Source organism: Amphiprion ocellaris, chromosome 19 (assembly GCF_022539595.1).
Source record: "Amphiprion ocellaris isolate individual 3 ecotype Okinawa chromosome 19, ASM2253959v1, whole genome shotgun sequence".
Lineage (NCBI taxonomy): Eukaryota > Metazoa > Chordata > Actinopteri > Pomacentridae > Amphiprion > Amphiprion ocellaris.
In genome coordinates this window covers 24015686-24033195 of record NC_072784.1, presented here as the reverse complement: position 1 = coordinate 24033195, position 17510 = coordinate 24015686, and the positions used below count along the sequence as shown (strand labels likewise).

At 37.9% G+C, this 17510-nt stretch overlaps 1 protein-coding gene across 2 annotated transcripts in view; it reads right to left on the bottom strand.

Annotated features, from left to right (window-relative positions):
• The window catches only part of abat (4-aminobutyrate aminotransferase), a 44993-nt gene continuing 27483 nt past the window's right edge, over positions 1–17510 (bottom strand). For both annotated transcript variants that reach the window (XM_023286695.3, XM_023286696.3), the window contains 11 exons: positions 12344–12393; positions 10606–10686; positions 10275–10367; positions 9136–9198; positions 8932–8995; positions 7970–8118; positions 6753–6890; positions 5599–5766; positions 4474–4620; positions 3566–3677; positions 1–2534 (listed from right to left, as the gene is read on the bottom strand). In XM_023286695.3, coding sequence (XP_023142463.1) covers positions 2413–2534; positions 3566–3677; positions 4474–4620; positions 5599–5766; positions 6753–6890; positions 7970–8118; positions 8932–8995; positions 9136–9198; positions 10275–10367; positions 10606–10686; positions 12344–12393 — 1187 coding nt within the window. In that variant the 3' untranslated portion in view covers positions 1–2412. The remainder of the gene's footprint in view (positions 2535–3565; positions 3678–4473; positions 4621–5598; positions 5767–6752; positions 6891–7969; positions 8119–8931; positions 8996–9135; positions 9199–10274; positions 10368–10605; positions 10687–12343; positions 12394–17510) is intronic.

Below are 17510 nucleotides of genomic sequence, written 5' to 3'. Positions count from 1 at the left end.
TTCTACAAAGTTACTCAAATCTTTATTTATCACATTACATGGAAGGACTGTTTTACAGACAACAGTTAGAGCAATCTAACATTATTACATCAATAGTCATTTATCTCAGACCACAAGAGCAAGTAGTTAATATCAAAATTCTTTTAAAGAAAATTATTACAGATACTCAATGTAATACTGACCGACAACATGGAGACAGGGACTGTTGTCATCATCACAATTGCACAATATCTGCAACATGCAACAGCCAACCAACCCCTCCCTGCTTGCTTCATTACATGTTCATTAAAATTTATGTTCAATATTAAGTCATACAAGACAAACTAACCCTGGGAACAAATACATATATATATATATATATATATATATATATATATATATATATATATATATATATATATATATATATATATATATATATATATATATATATATATATATATATATATAGTTTGCATTGGTAACAATAAAAAATAATGTAGTAATGTAGTAACACAATTTATGAATCTGAAAAATCTCCATGGAACATTCACAGACACTATTGAAGGTCTCAACTGTTATATTAAATCAGCTTAAGCAGATTTACAAACTCAAAATTCAAGTATTTTCCTGTAAAGTTGTTTGAGACTATACTGCAGGTTTACATTATCCATTATCTAACGTATTTATGGACCACCCTGTTTGACTAACCTGTGCTTAAAGCTCAAGGTCGGCCATTTTGCGACAGTTAGCTTTGTTTGGGTCTGTCTCACCCTCCTCATGTACCCTGGAAAAACTCAGCGAGTTGCCTGTTCATCACTTTAGATCACATATCTAACCTTTATGTAACTTACCGAAGTTTATTTTTGAGTCTGAAATGGGCTCATTCTCATTTTTGCCCATTGTTGCCATTGTGGAGAGAGAAACATCCACTAAATCTGCACAATGTGAAGTGTTTTAAGTGGATAAGACAAACCCAAAGAGTAACTAGTAACAAGCCTGACTTGTAATCTTTTAGTTGTTATTAACTGCTGACTCTGTCAGCAAATATCGTTAGACATCCAGGTCATGGTATACCACATGACTAAAAGCAATCACTCTGAACTGAAGAGGCCTTTTTGATGACAGTGAAACAGTTCTGAGAATCTAAAGCCAATTAAAAATTCACAACAAAAAAAAGTGAGACCTGAAAATGAAAAGTAAATGAATTTCCAAGAAAGAAAATCTGATTACCATTTTTCTGGGCTACAACATTTCAAGCTGAAAATTAATTTCTATTTAGAGCAACACAACAGTCATTATCTCAACATGGACAATTCTAATGGACAGCATTAAATGACATGCAAGCTGAGATATTAGTTTTATTGTGTGTTCATATATAGCATCATCACTAACACTGACACAGAATTCTGTATCCAGGATGACTGCTGGCCTTCGTACAACAAACTAAGATCACAGTGACTGTGAGTCAGGCAGAGATGAGATAATGTCAGCAAATGAGTAGGAAAAGAAGCTGCATTTAACATTTTGTTCTGAGCCATTAGTAAAGCTTCATTAGGGGTTTGGATATTAACTATATTATTTAAATGTATCGATTTTTGTGGTATCTGTTAAAGTGAACAGACTTAAATGTTTAGCCAGGTTCCAGACCTTTAAATCTCATACATCTCAGACTTATTCAAAGATTCCAAAAAGTCAGAAGTTGTGCACTTTGATGGTTACTATTCCTACATGGAAAAACATCCAAACCATCCCGAGTTTTGTAGGCCAGATAAAGAATGGATACGTCATCTTTATATACCAGAATCAGAAAATTGACAACTGAAAAAGTGCCACAAAAATGATGCAATGAATATAGCTTTACAGATTGCTTTAAGTTGAGTTACAGAAATACCTCTTAGACCAGCATTTGTTCAGTCAAGAACTGCTACCACAGAAATCTGTGAAGTTAAATGACAACTCACACTGAATTTTGAAATGCTACATTTTGGAAAACGAGACTGTCAACATACAGACTTTGGCTAAGCCTGTTTTCTGAAATGACTGTTGATGTTGATGGGGACAGTAAAGGGCGTGCTAGACTTACTGACATGATGGGAACAGTTGAACAATACTGGAGTTATTCCAACAGATTTATTTTCCAGAAACATGAACATTGTAATAAGTCTCAGCTACTGTACCTGCTTTGAATGGTTTTCTGGGTACATCTTTGTGGATGCACAAGTAAGAGAAATTGTCGTGATTTCTGGATAAGGAGATGGCAAATATTGACTAATATAACTGGGTATAAATCTGGAAACAGAGGTTTGATAGAATATGTGATTGTGTAGATTGTGCTTATCATGACATAAAGACTGTCTAGAATTCCTTTCCTTGCATTCTGGATTAACTCAGGCTTAGCCTGTTTTAGTCATATTTCTTCAGGATCAGAATTTATTTGTGGTTGGCCAACACATCATTAAAGATGTTGAGCAAGAGATGAACATGGTACTCCTTGAAAACAAGCGCTGGACGGAAACGGATTGATCGATCCCCACATCCCCCAAGGAGGACACCTTTCAATGACAAACAGTGTTACTACAGCAGTGTTCAAAGAAAATGCATATAAAATATTTATTGTATTTAATGGAAAACAAAAAGAAAAAAGTTTTCCACGACCTATCCTGTCACAAACATGGAATGACTGGAACTCTGCAGAATGTGTATTATGTTATCGCTTACACTTGTCAGTCTTATCTGATTCTTGTCCTTGTCTATACTATACTACTGTTCAAAAGTTTGGGGTCACCCACACAATTTCATGTTTTCCATGAAAACTCACTTTTATTCACGTGCTAACATAATTGCACAAGATTTTTCTAATCATCAATTATCCTTTCACCATGATTAGCTAACACAATGTACCATTAGAACACAAGAGGGATGGTTGCTGGAAATGGGCCTCTGTAACCCTATGTAGATATTGCATTAAAAATCAGCCGTTTCCAGCTAGAATAGTCATTTGCCACATTAACAATGTCTAGACTGTATTTCTGATCATTTAATGTTCTATTCATTGAAAAAATGCCTTTCTTTCAAAAATAAGAACATTTCTAAGTGACCCCAAACTTTTGAAGAGTAGTGTATATGAGATGGTTTCAGTGACTGCAGAGAGAGAGAGATTTTTTTAAATCTCTGTGTTCAGCTCTTACCGGTTTTGTGTATTTAGTTTTGCCCTGAATCTGCACAGCTTAAAGCTTAGTTTTGCTCCTGTGGTCCTTAAGATAATGTTTGCTTTACTTTTACTTTCCTACACTTTCATACATATTAGGGTTGTGTTAAGTTACTGCTGATACACACAGAATTAGAACAATGTAATTTTAAAAATTTGGCCAAATGTAGTCAGAGGAAGAAATGGAGAATCCCTCTATCATCTCTTAGTTTTGCAAAGGTCATAGTACTGCCATTGTATCCTAACATCAGGGAAAAACCTGCAGGGCGAACTATGACGGTATACATCCCAAACTAAACATGAGAGTTCACAAGAATGAATGAACAGTAGCCCCCTAAACAAGCAAAAGAGAATGATGATCTATAGTCTTTATACCTTTGTCTCTGGCCTTGACCAGGATCGTATCACGTGTTGCACCATCACAGATGTCAATGGCACAGAAGGTCCCCTGTCCTCGAGCTCGGCTCAATATGCCGGGGTACTGAGCCTAGGGATTTGAAGCATGTAGGTCATGTTCACACACATTTAGGTCATCCAAGCATGAGCTGAACTACAGTAAATGTGTTTATGACTGAGACAATGAAAATTCAACATAGCTGCTCTGACTTACAATTCAATACACCATGACTTTTACACAGCCAGAGGTATTCAGGGAATAGCTATCTCAGTAGCAATAGTCAGGCAAAATGTATGGGTTTGGGATGGGTATACATTGACTGATATAGGCTATTCATACAAGCAGTTGTATTGATAGATACAAGTGCTTGTATGAATAGCCTATATCAGTCCGGTACTTCGTTGATATGGTCCTTTTTAATACTGTGCAGGAAAATAAATTCAGAAAAAAATGTGTTTATATTTTTATAACAAAATATTCTAAAAATGTAACAGCTATGCTTACAATAGAATATGGTGTATAGTATAAATGCAAAATCTATAATGATGTAAAATATGAATTGCATAATTCACTATCATTCCACCTGTCTTTTGGTGCTGCAGATTTATTGTTTGACAGGTGTTTGACAGATAGCACAAGCAGAGGAAGGAGAGGCTTGCTGGATAGTCATCAAAAATCCCAAGAGCCAGCATTCAAGATTCAGTCGAGATGAGGTGAAAGAGTATGAGGAATGCATTTTCCAAAATATATGAAAAACATATAACATATTTACAGGACATAATACATCATGCATGCTTAGCTGAATTACATACAAAATTAATAAATATATTTGGACCAAGTGAATTAAACAGCAACTATAAATATCACACACACACGAGCAATGTACCTGTAGCTCATAAAGGCCATTTAGCAAGGCTTTCCCTGAACGGGTCACCTCCTCCAGAAGGTTTTCTCTACGAATCACATTGAGAACCTCAGACAGGAACAAGTTCTTTGATGGGTCACCCATCCATGTGTTAAAGATGCGGTATGGCTGAAAAGTATGGAAACAAAATAGGATCAAAAATACTGTTGCTGTGCAGATCTGAAAGCATGAAAACATTTTACATTCAGAAACAAGAAAATATTTCTAATTAAATAAATTCAAATGTATTAATGTACAAATAATATCAGAATAAATTAATTTCATTTTTTAATCTGTAAGATCTGTAACTGTGTATGGCATTTTGTGAATAAATCAGAAAGCTTTGCAAACAAAATTTTTTAAATGAATCCTTTACATCTACATAAAAAGTTGGTCCTATTGCACAGAACCACCCATGTTCAGACTGTAGCCTAGAATGGGCCTTAAAGATGGTTTTCACATTTTAATTTTGAAGTGGCAGCCAAAGTAGGTTCTGCTACACGCTTGGAAAAGGAGGGATTAAGAGGTGTAATTTGCTAGTTGCAATCTGAAACCATACCACTTGATGCCACTAAATCACACTAGTCCTTTAAGTACAATTACAGAGTTTTGACTTTATATTTATTAGGTAATATTCCGAATGTGGTCAAAAAGGTCAAAACGGAGACTTGTTCTAATTCACCCTAGGTGTGTATTCCAGTTCGAGGCAGTCACTTAATATGCAAGCCACAGTGCAGGAAACAACTACAGATATGGATAATAAGAGGAGATAGAGAGGCCAATGTGCAGAACAAGATCTATTTTTGGAACGATCAAACCACAGCCAAACCCAACATGAGAAACACAGTCTACAAGAGGGAGAAAGTCTACAAAGTTTGTTTGATTGTATTTCTAAGATAAAGGATTTTTGTGTTCCAAATTTTGTAAACAATGTGATGTGTGGCTTGTATACTGCGTGCTGGCTCCACCTTGGGTCCATACCCAGTTGGAAAGTCTGTGTGGAGCTTTTTGACTACATGCTGAATATTAGTTGTATTGGTGTGCAGCTGACTTCTGTTTTGAGACTGAATTTTAATATAGAATAAAAACAAACAGAAAATATCAAACCTTATCTGCCTGCAGTTCATCCTTGTGGTAGTAGCCACCAGTCAGAAGCTTCTTGCTGAAGGAGACAATGTCTGCAGGGTCATCCATGCCCCAGTGCTCATGGGCCCAAAACTTTCCTGTGCCACCCCCACCAGTCTGGACTTCATCCACATGAAAAGCACAGCCATGCTGGTGGGATGAAAAGTAAAAGACTGAGCATAGGAGTGACTAAGTTAGACAGTTCATGAATACAACCATAATGTAAATTTTAGTCTAATCCAAATGCTGCGGCTATGATAACAGAAGATCTGTGGATGGATTGCAGCCGTCACAAGATTAAAATGGGCATGGAATTTTGAGATTTACTGCAGTAAAGTCAAGTCAATTTTACACACATAATCCAATACCAGAACTCAAACTTTGTTCAAGGAACTTTACAATCTGTTAATGCCCTACAGTCTTAGATTTCTAGTAGTGGGAAAGGGGGTAAATGAGCCATTGTAATGACAGTGTTCTCCAACTTGTGTGCAAATGTTCAACAAAAACAAATCCCGTGTTTTCTGAATGATAGTGAGGTGCAGCCATTCTGTGTTGTAAAATTGTTCAGCAATGTGAAAATAATACATTAAAATCTAAAGAAGTGGAGAAGAGATGCATTCTATGTTCAGCAGCAAAAAGTTGCAAACGGTGAAATTTTGAGCCTTTATTCAATGTTGCAATCACATTATTAGCTGCTTGATGGCATAGCTAAGCTGAAGGCTCATGTTATTTATTAAATGTTAAATTACAGCTAACATCTAGTAAAATCACACAAAAAGTACTCATTTTCATGTCAACCTGTAAAACATTGACTAAAACTACAAATAACGTTCACATCAAAAAAAACACATAAAAAAAACATAATTCATTCTTAAAATAGATATTTTTTTCCACAGACATTAGCCATTAGTTTCATGACTATTCTGTATCCTCTAGTGTAGTAAAATAGGGTATTACACAAGAAGCTAGTTACAAAACCAACCAACATAGTTATAGCACTTATAGTACTATGTATAAATGTGTATTGTTGGTTTTATTGTTGTTTTAACTAGTTGGTTTCATTAAGTTGATACATTTCTATACGAGTACAACAGGCTAAGGACTTTCAAAAGCTCTGCTGCTTTTGTATCGGTTACCTTGCGTGCAATGTCGCGGAGCCTTCTGAAGAAGTCTGGAGAGGCATGGTTGTCTCCGCCTTCAGCCTGAATTGGTTCAATTACAATCCCTGCCACAGGCTTCCCCTTCTGCCTCCACTTCACAATCAGATCCTCCACCTTAACATGAAAACAAACATACCAATTTATTCCTATTTTGTTCAAGGAGACATTTTTATGTTTTAAGAATTAAAAGACAAGGGGCAACACTGGTGGAGTCAAACATCCACTGGAAACATGTTTGACTTTCTACCGAGAACATGACCACAGCTCTCAGTTTAGTTGTACAAGGATGAAACGCCTCGTAACAATGGCCCTGGTACCCTAAACTCCTCCAGTTTCCCCTCACAGCTCCCCTCGGGAGACCCGGTTGTAAGCCTTTTCCAAGGCCACAAAACACGTGGACTGGGCGGTCAAACTCTCATGACCCCTCTACAGCTCTGAAGGGGTAAAGAGCCAGTCCATTGTTCTGTTGCCCGGATGGAATCTGCATTGCTCTTTCTTAATTCAAGGTTTGCCATCGGTTGCAACTGCTCTTTGAGTACCATGGCAAAAACCTTCCCAAGCCAGCTGAACAGTGTGTTGCCTGATAGTTAGAGCACACCCTCTGCCCCCACTTTTTAGACTACTCCGGTCTGGCACTGTATGTCTCCAATCTCCATGTGAAATTAAAGATGTGTGCCAGGCAAAACAGCCTAACAATGTCCAGAGCTTTCCACATCCCAGGTAAAATCTCCAGACTTTCTCAGCGACATCTGTCACAGACATGGGTGAGAGGCTTCCCTCCGAGTCTTCAGAATCGGCCTCTTCAATACAGGATATTATGATTGGGTTTAGGAGTTCCAACAAGGCTGATCTGTGTACAACAACTCTCAATGAAAGAATAGAATATTATTTAGGGTGCAGAAAACTGGAAAAGGGAAAAAACAAAACAAACAAAAAAAAACCCAAATCCATGATTGGAATATACAGCCCTTCGTCTGCCGGGATCCCCCTCTCACCTCCCTGTCCTGCGAACCTCCCACCATACAAGCACAATCATATGCACACTCTCTTGTCAGAAAAGTTGAATCACAACTTTTATTCTAAAATGTTTAGGGTTTGAGCCCAGAAATAAATACTGAATTGAAAGACTTATTACATAAACTAAAATATTGCTGTGACTGCAGTCAGGGAGTCTGCACACACACACAGCTTACCTCCTCCAGACAACGAGCCTCTTCCAGGGCATTCTCTCTAGTAAACTCCTCCAGTGGGTACTGCAGTTTAGGAAATGGGGCAATTGGCCAGTCAAATGATGGCACATCCAGCTTATGGATTACTTTGGAGTGTGTTGTGGCCAAGCAACCTTAACAAGGCAAAAAGATTGTGTCAGCTGAATGTACCATGTGGGAATAATAACTTGTGTTGAGTCAGTGAATCTACGAACCTTTACCCTTAAATCAGCTTATTCGGATATCAGATTTTTGTTTTCTTTGTTACATTGCAACTCTAGTTAAAGAACAGGTTTCACAGATGAACAGTCTGCCTCTACATTTTCCCCTCATGTACTGTCATATGCTTTTAAAAGCAGTTTGAAGAATTACTTACACACATCCTGTCGCTAATATATAACTAACAATATGGAGACCTAAAACCTAAGACCCAAAATTGTCACCAATGAGACATGCAGTGATTGTTGTACACCTAAGATACATAGGTACGATATACACCAAAAGCAATGGTAGCATGTGAGTGCATGTGATTAGAATGGAGTTTGCCCAACATAGGTTTGGTGCACCTACACAATGACAACACTGAAATGTAAAGGTTGCTGTAATTTGGTTCTTTCATAAGCAGAATGAAATCTGTCATAGTAAACATTACATTTCAAGCTTGATGTTCAGAGTCAGTAGAAAATAATAAACATTTCTTTAATACATCCACCAGCCTGGAAGGCTGAGCAACAGCAAGCATGTGGCTTTCAAAAAGAAGCCCCCTTTACAAAAACCCTCAGTCTGGCTCTATTCAAACATATCTAGGCTGTAACAGGGAGAGCTGTCCACAAAACATCTGCATTATAGTACAAGAGCGGAGCTCCTGTCGATTTTTAAACTCTCAACACAGTAGCAACATTAGTGTAAAACACTGATGTTTGTGTTTATGGAAGTATTTAACATACCCATTGTTCTTCCATGGAAAGCTCCCATGAAAGACAAAATACTGAGGTCTGGACAACCTGGGGCCTTAGATAGAAAGTCAAGGGATAAAAAGACAAAGTAACAAAGTGACATAGAAACAAAGAAACAGAAAAAATGTGAAAAAGAAGCACATATTTAACACAATACAGCTAGAAATATCTAAATATTATGATAAGTTGTGAGACCTGGTTTATCATGCAGGTGCTGTGGTCTTCATCAGATGGTGTCTTGTAGCCTCGTTCCTTATTCTAAAAAAAAAAAACAAAAAAAAAAAACAAATGCACTATTAGGACCTTCATACAGAGATGAAGCTGATTTCACATTTTAATATTTAAGGGTCAGCTGCCAGTAAATATTTTTTTCATTTCAGCTACAAATGACAAGATGTCTACTACTTCATTGAAAGTCCATTCTCAGTGTTTGTCTGCAGGCTTCATATTTTCACTTCATACAATAAGCTGGCCATTGAAAAAGGATTGGCTCCAAATTAGTGCTGCAGTGTTTTCACATAAATTGTATGACACAAGGTTTGAATCAATAAAACATCAGTGTAAGGTTAACATGTCTAACAGCACATTAGATTATATGAGGTAATACTTAGATTTGAATGACGCTTAAAATATTCAGCTTCATTTAGTGTTGCAAGAATACTTATCACAGAGAATACAATCAGCCATCAGAAATAACGTTATTGTCATGCAATAATGGGTATTTCAGTTTGTGTTTAAAAGAAAACAGCACTATTCAGATCCATTATGGGAAATGTTAAATCTAGCATTTCTTTGAGCCTTTTACTTTTTGCCGCCTGTTTTGGATTTAGTTTAACCTTTTGTAGTGAGATCAGAAAACATTACTGACGAAGACAGTTATTGAATGAAAGATGCTTCTTATTAAAACATAGTGCAACAGGTCAAACAGACAAGTCTGCTTCTGAATAAGAGTGATTTTGGGCTGCACAGGCTGCTGTTTTACTAAGTAGGAGCTACAGTCTGAGATTCTTCAGGTCCTTGAAAAATAATGGCTTTGCAATAAAACCTGTAATTAACAAATTTTTCTGTCTTTCACATTTTTCCATTTGTAATCGTGGAAATAAAATGTCACATTATCACTGATGACTGTGTGAAAGTTAAAATAAAGTGACCTTTGCTATGTTGATTTGAATCTTCTTTTATCTGCCTCTTGGAAGTCCCTCAGCATTATGCCAGTTTGATAGATAATGCAGCTGGAAAACTAGTTTGCACTTTATTTATTGCTTTTACTATAGTCATCTAGTTTAAACCATGCCAACCAGGTGATGCTTAATATACCCTGGGTATGTACTCACTCTGTACCAGATAAACATTGCTTTGTAAGCATTCTCATTGGAGCAAGAGCCACAGGCCATTGTCTGAACACGAGTCATTCCACTAGGAGCCACCTGATGGACAGAAAGACAAAATGAAGGAGGGAGATAAGAAGGAAAAGCATGTGGAGTGTAGTCAACTAGCACTATCTACAGGAAGATTAATAAAAGCTAGAAAATGATGTACAATTTAATTTAAACCAAAGTAACAGCAACGATAGCAATTCTTTTACCCTTGGTGTTCAGTATATTAAATTCTAAGTTTTAAGAGCCTGTGTGTTTGTGTGTATGTGTGTGTGTGCGTGTTACTAACTGAGAGAAGACTTTCAGCGATTTTGTCTGGAAAGTTCTCAGGTGGCAGGATTCCCAGGGCAGGTCGGTTCACAAAAGTACTCTTAAGGAAAGACAGAAAGCACCAACAAATTCAGAATTACCCACATGCATGCACGCACACACGTATACAGTCATTACATGCACTTGTAAAGATCATGTATATCACAGCAGTCTTGAGTTTCCCATGATTCCAATAACTGAATTTTCTATGATGGAATCTTTGAAACTCATTCATCTCTGGCACAAAAAAACAACATGTATTTTGTCTCTTTTATAGATTCATATTAGGTCTTCTGTAAATATGACAAAATCTGATGGTTCAATACGGTAAAGCTTATATTTGGTTAAAGGTCCCTTGCCCATTTTCACCAAAACTAGGAGCTTGTAGTGGCCACCCACAAGCTTTAGGTTGTATCTTTGACCACTCCTCTTGACAGAAAGGTTTCTAAATCACAGTCCACAGGTTCTTGATGGGGTTTAAGTCAGAACTTTGGGGTTTAAGTCAGAACTTTGGGGAGACCAATCTAAAACGATTAGTCTAGCCTGGTTTAGCCATTTCTTTACCACGTTTGATGCGTTTGGGGTCATTGTCTTGTTGGAACACCCAACTGCATCCAAGACCCAGTATTCTAGCTGATGATTGGAGGTTTTCCTGAAGAATGCAGAGGTAATTCTTAATTTTTTTCTTTTTACTTTATGTAAAGCATTGGTTTCATTGGCAGTAAAACAGCCCGACAGAGCATACCGCTACCACTACCATGATTGACGGTAGGAATGGTGTTCTTGGGGTTAAAGGACTCACCTTCTCTCCTCTAAACATATTTCTGATCACTGCAACTAAATAGCTCAGTTTTTGCTTTATCTAAATATTTTCCTCCAGAAGCTTCAGTTGAGCCTTAAGGTGCTGTTTCTAGAGGAAGGGCTTCCTTCTTGCACTGTAACATTGCAGCAGTTTCTAATTCATTGCAGCCCTGCCTTTTAATGATTCTTTGTTGATGCATGACCATCCTGACTAACTGTCTCTCAGCAGCAGGTGACAGCTTATGTTTTCTTCCAGATAATGGCAGTGACACAACTACGCCATGCACTTACAAACAAGCGTTTTACACACATGATTTTTATGATCCGTAGCTGCTTTGAAATGGCTCCAAATGACTTGTTCAATTCGGAGATTTGCTTTTCAGATCTTGGCTGAGCTCCTCAGACTTTCCAGCTGTAGTGTGTGTCGCTGAGTCTGATGAGTGTATTAAATGGGTTCTATTTACATCGACTCAGAGGAGTCAGCAGCTGTACTCAATCATAATCACTGACTAGAATTTAAGAGGCTATGCCTCAAAAGAAGATTGATTAACACAGCTTTCTATATCACCAAAATGGAAAATTTAAGTTGCCCTATGCGTACTTTTGACCAAGCAGATTTTGGCTTATTTTCAGAAGACCTACAGCAAATCTATGAAAGAACCAAAATTATGGCTGTTCGTTTTTGTGATAAAGATTTCCATGATTCCATTATAGAAAATTCAGTGCAATAGGAGCCAATGATATCTCAAGTCAGCCGTGATATACATGGTCTTTGTAAGTGTATGTAAATTTTTGTTCACTACAACCCACAGACAAATTTCAATGGTCTAGTTTACACTGTAACATTAAACCCAATGCCATACATTCCACACCTTTATTTGATGGCACAAATTATCTTGTATGTTGCCAAGACTTACCAGATTATTGGGATTGGTCATCAGTTTGAGGAGAGCAGGATGGTTGTAGCCTGAGGGAAGACAGAGGGTTTTACAAAGTGAGGCACATCTTCTAAATAAAACAGAGTCAATGCCTTTCATAATAGATATATAATAAAACTCAGTAAATTCCTCTGCCTTATCACTAAAATGTAAAACAATTCAAAACTGTATTGTAGAGGCTAATCTTTGGTTCGTTGCTTTCTTCATTTTCTTAATTTAACCTCTTCTTTGAAATAACCGACACAAAGACTTATCTTTTACGCGTGTGACAACTTTCGTCATCGCACCACGGCCGCTCATTCAAGTCAAAGAAACAACGTCTTCTTCGTTGGTAATGACAGATAAAACATAAGTGCGCCCTCTACAGCAAAACTGCATACACTCAGATTTTCTTGTAAATAACCATGAAATTGAATCGAATACATATGAAATGTAACATTTCCTTTTAACCAAAAAATACAAATCCATGAACATATCAAAAATGAATATACAAACTGATCATTCATGAACTACGTAAACCTTATACAATGGTGCTTACATTCCGGCCCCTAATTGTTACTGCTGAGGCATAACAACTATCAACTTACATAAGCGACATTTTCAAATCTTTTCTGTAACTTGAGCATTACTTTCAACAGTAAACATGTTACATTCTTATAGTTTTAAACAAGAATGACATTACTCATCCATTTCTAACAAAAGACACAATTTGTCTACTGGTCTTTCCAAAACACTGCATTTTGTCTTAACCAAGACTCTTCTCACATGACCTTTTGAATCACAGATTGTCTTTTCAACCTTTCCCATTAGCCATGAACCTCTTGGTGCACTGTCATCTACTATGAGAACAACATCACCGGGTTTTAGGTTTCTTTCCACGTTGAACTACCACGTCTGAAATACCACGTCTGGTTTGTGTCATTGGTTTTTCATTGATTTTGATCTTTAAGGAGTCTGTTTCAATGCACCAATTTACTCCTAAGACTCGTTCATCTCGAAGATTGTCATGACAGAGCTATAATGTCTTAACCTTTGATGCTCTTTCTGTTTCAGGAATGGGGGCCAGAACAACTCTGCTGTTAATGTTCCATTTTGTTAGATGAAAACCTCCACTTGCACATAGTTCTGTTAGCTCCTTTACCTTATCAGAGGCCTCACTTTTGGTTGGCATCGACATAAGACAGTCGTCTACATAAAAGTTATTCTGCACTGCACTAATGACCATGGGTGACACCTTGTGTGTGGCATCCTTTGCTGTTTTCTTTAAGGCAAAATTGGCACAACTCGGTGAAGATGTCACACCAAACAAACGCACAGTCATTTTGAACTCTTGCAATGGTCCATCCAGGTTTCCATCTGGCCACCAGAGGAAACGTAGCATGTCTGTGTCTTCTGGTGGAACCTTCACTTGGTGATACATCACTTCTAAGTCTGACATTAGAGCAATGTGGTTGTGTCTGAAGCGAGTTAAAACTCCGACTAATGTGTTTGTCAAATCAGGACCCTGTAAAAGTTCTTCGTACAATGACTTGCCCTGAAATGAGACTGTACAGTCAAATACACCACGGAGCTTTCTTTTCTGTGGGTGGTATACCCCATGATGAGGTATGTACCATAATTTTCCATCATTACATTCAAGTTGTCCGTTTGGCACAGGTACAGCATATTTCTTGTCTATGAGGTCAAACATGAATGCTTTGTACTCTTTGTGAAAGTCTTTGTTTTTCAGCATTTTTCTTTTGAGACTTACTGCTCTCTGCATAACTAACTCACGGTTGTTGGGTAGTTTGACAGACTGATCTTTAAGAGGGAGGCCTATGCAATAATGACCTTCAACTTTTTTAACAGTGTCCTTGACAGAGTCCATGAATTGTACATCCTCGCATGACAGCTCATGGCGCTCTTCAGAAGCCTTTTCCGGAAAGTCGTGGTTAAAGTGTTTCACACACAATGTTTCAATTTCTGACATTGATATGCGGTTCACAGAAGCACTTTGCTCATTTTCAGTCATTTCCTTTCAAAGGGCCATTGATAACCCAACCTAGCATCGTGCAAACTGCATAGGGAGCATCATCTATGCTGTGAATGATATCCCAGGGTTCCATTGCCTTGTGAGCGTTTGCTCCTATCAAAAGTCCAACATCTGCATCTATTTCAGGCCATTTTTCTAAGTCTGTCTGCATGGGAATGTTCTCTCTTGATACTGGAATGTCCTTGTGTGTGTACGTATCAGGTAAATCAACGTACACATTCTCTTTTACAGCGCATACTTCTAAGCCTGAAACAATATAACTTTGCTCTAGCTTTTTCTGACCCATGGTGTAGAGAAGGATTTGTGTTTTCTTCCCTTCTATGCCAAGTTGTCTCATAAGTTTCTCAGAGCAGAAAGCTGCTTCGCTGCCATTGTCCAAAAATGCGTAAGTGTCTATTGTCTTGTTGTTTTTCTTGAGCTTAACTAGGATGTCTTCTACAACAGTAGTCACACTGGATTCGTTTCTTGCAGTCTCTACTCAAGTGTCCTTGTGTCAAGCATGAGAAGCAAAGTCCTTTTCCCTTAAGGAAGTCTACTCTCTCCTTGTGAGGCAGTTTTCTTATTTTCTGACAGTCTACAAGTGATTGGCTTTTCTCACAATACACACATGGTCTCTGAAAGGCATCAACTGTCTGACGCATGGTGCCTTTATTTGCATCTGGCAACTTTTCCTTTGTTGCAGGCGCCACGCTGGTGGCAAATGCACTGCCCTTGGGTCTAAATGTCCTGTCTGGTTTTGAGTATTGGTTGCCTTTGTCATTGGCATCTTTAATGTCACCAAATAAAGGATCTGAAGCTATCTTAGCTTGTCTGTTTAGGAGTTTCACTAAATCTGAAAACTTCGCTCTTCTGCCAGAGTTTTCTTGAATGTCAAAAGCAGAGACTCTCCACCTTTCTCTTATCTTATAAGGTAACTTGGAAACTATGACTCTGAGATTTGTGGGGTTGTCTAGTTCCTCAAGGTGGTTAATGTCCTGCATGGCATTGTTAAAACTAGTTAGAAAGAGTGATTAGCTATGGAGAGCTTCAGCATCGTCTGCTTTAACCTGAGGCCAGTTTACAGCCGCTGCTATTTTGATCTCGTTGCCATAATGATAGTTTAAGAGTTTCATTGCCTCGTGGTAGCATTTCTGGTGGCTCATATGTTGGCAACTTCTGACTAAGTCTTTAGGTTAACCTCTTGTCAACTGCTCAAGACAATAAATCCTGTCACTGTCATTATCAGTTTTGCTACTGATTGTATGGTCAAAAGCTCTAAGGAATAGTTTGAACTCTAAAGGATCACCACTGAAAATGGGAACATCTCTCTGAGGTAAATTTGTGAGTCTTTGTTACTTAACCAACATCTCTGTAATGTAATTCTGCTTTAGCATTACTTCACACAAATCAACCTTACTGTCCATTTCTACCTTTAGTCTTGGAATCTCTTGTTTAACATGGTACTGTGGTCTGTTGAAGTGAGTTTTAGACTGTTCATAGGTAACAACTGGGGGCAAACTGCTTTGCTGAGCATCACTGAGTTTGCATACTGGTAAGTTACACTTCTGGTTTCACTGTCCTCATACTCCTTCAACACATTTATCTTTGTAGTAGAAGCAGCAATTTGGGTTTCGATTTCTAGCTGCTCCTTCCTTGCCTTTAATTGCAGTTCTTCCATCTCCATTGTTTCTCCATTAACTTCTCTGCCTTTGCAATCAGAGAAGCTCTTTCTGCTTGTTCCTTGCGACGTGCAGATGATGACGATGTAGTTGAACCACAGCGGCTGTGCCCGGCCCCAGACGTGCAGGATCCTAGTCGCTTTCCTCTTGATCCACCTGTCAAAGACACGCTGTCATCCGGCCCCACGTTGTCATCTGGTCCCACATTGTCCTGTTGTTGCTGCCTTGCATCAATTGTCCATTTCTCAGCATACATCACGAAATTGCTGAATTTTTCCCATTTAGGTCGATACCAATATGCCTGGTCAGCATCCTTCTCTTCTTCTGATAGCAGTTGTACAACATTCTCATTTGACTGGACAAAGTCATTCATGAGTTTTGCAAACTCATTTAAATGTTCATTAACAGTATCAGGATCTTCATTGTTTGTCATCAAACCACTTATTTTATTCAGTTTTTCAGTCACCTGAGAAAGCTTTACTCTTCTTGAACTGATTTGTCTTTGTAAAAGGTCTTTCAGGCCTTTTTCTGTGTACCTCAGCACCCTCTTCTGGCCGTCTTCAGTAGAGCAAGCATTTTCTGTCGCGGGTTTCTTGCGCGTCATCCACCATTATGCTTCTTTTCCACATTTCATGTATCAACAACAGTTCTAATATGGTAGTCCATGACACAAAGCATGCATTGCTTTCTAAATAAGTGCCATCTTATAAAGACTACAACATTCTTGTTGTCTTATATTTCTTTGCTTGGCTCATTTCTGCAAGTTACCAGTTCGTAGTTGTTCTCGTTGTGACTGCAGTGGTTGGGTCTCATTCTCTCGCTGAGCATGGTCTTTTTACTTAATGTAGAGGCTAATCTTTGGTTCGTTGCTTTCTTCATTTTCTTAATTTAACCTCTTCTTTGGAATGACCGACACAGACTTATCTTTTACGCGTGTGACAACTTTTGCCATCGCACCACGGCCGCATGTTAAAAAGACCGCGTTGCTCCGTCGGCCATCATTTATTCTCTCATTCAAGTCAAAGAAACAACAATGTCTTCTTCGTTGGTAATGACAGATAGAACACAAGTGTGTCCTCTACAGCAAAACTGCATACACTCACACTGAAATTGAATCGAATACATATGAAATGTAACATTTCCTTTTAACCAAAAAATACAAATCCACGAACATATCAAAAATGAATATACAAACTGATCATTCATGAAATATGTAAACCTTATAAAATGGCGCTTACATGTATCATCTGACAATATTTGCACTATTATAACACAACAGTGTGATTGTAAGTGTAATTAAAAACAAGGCAGATAAAAAACGTTGAAAATACAGCCATCAAAGCGAAATTTCAGCACAAAAGTGAGTACACTTTTTATTGTGAAATATTTGGTCACAAAAATGAAAATTAAAGTTATTTTCTGTTCATAACTGTCTGAAAAGGTATGACAAGCTGTA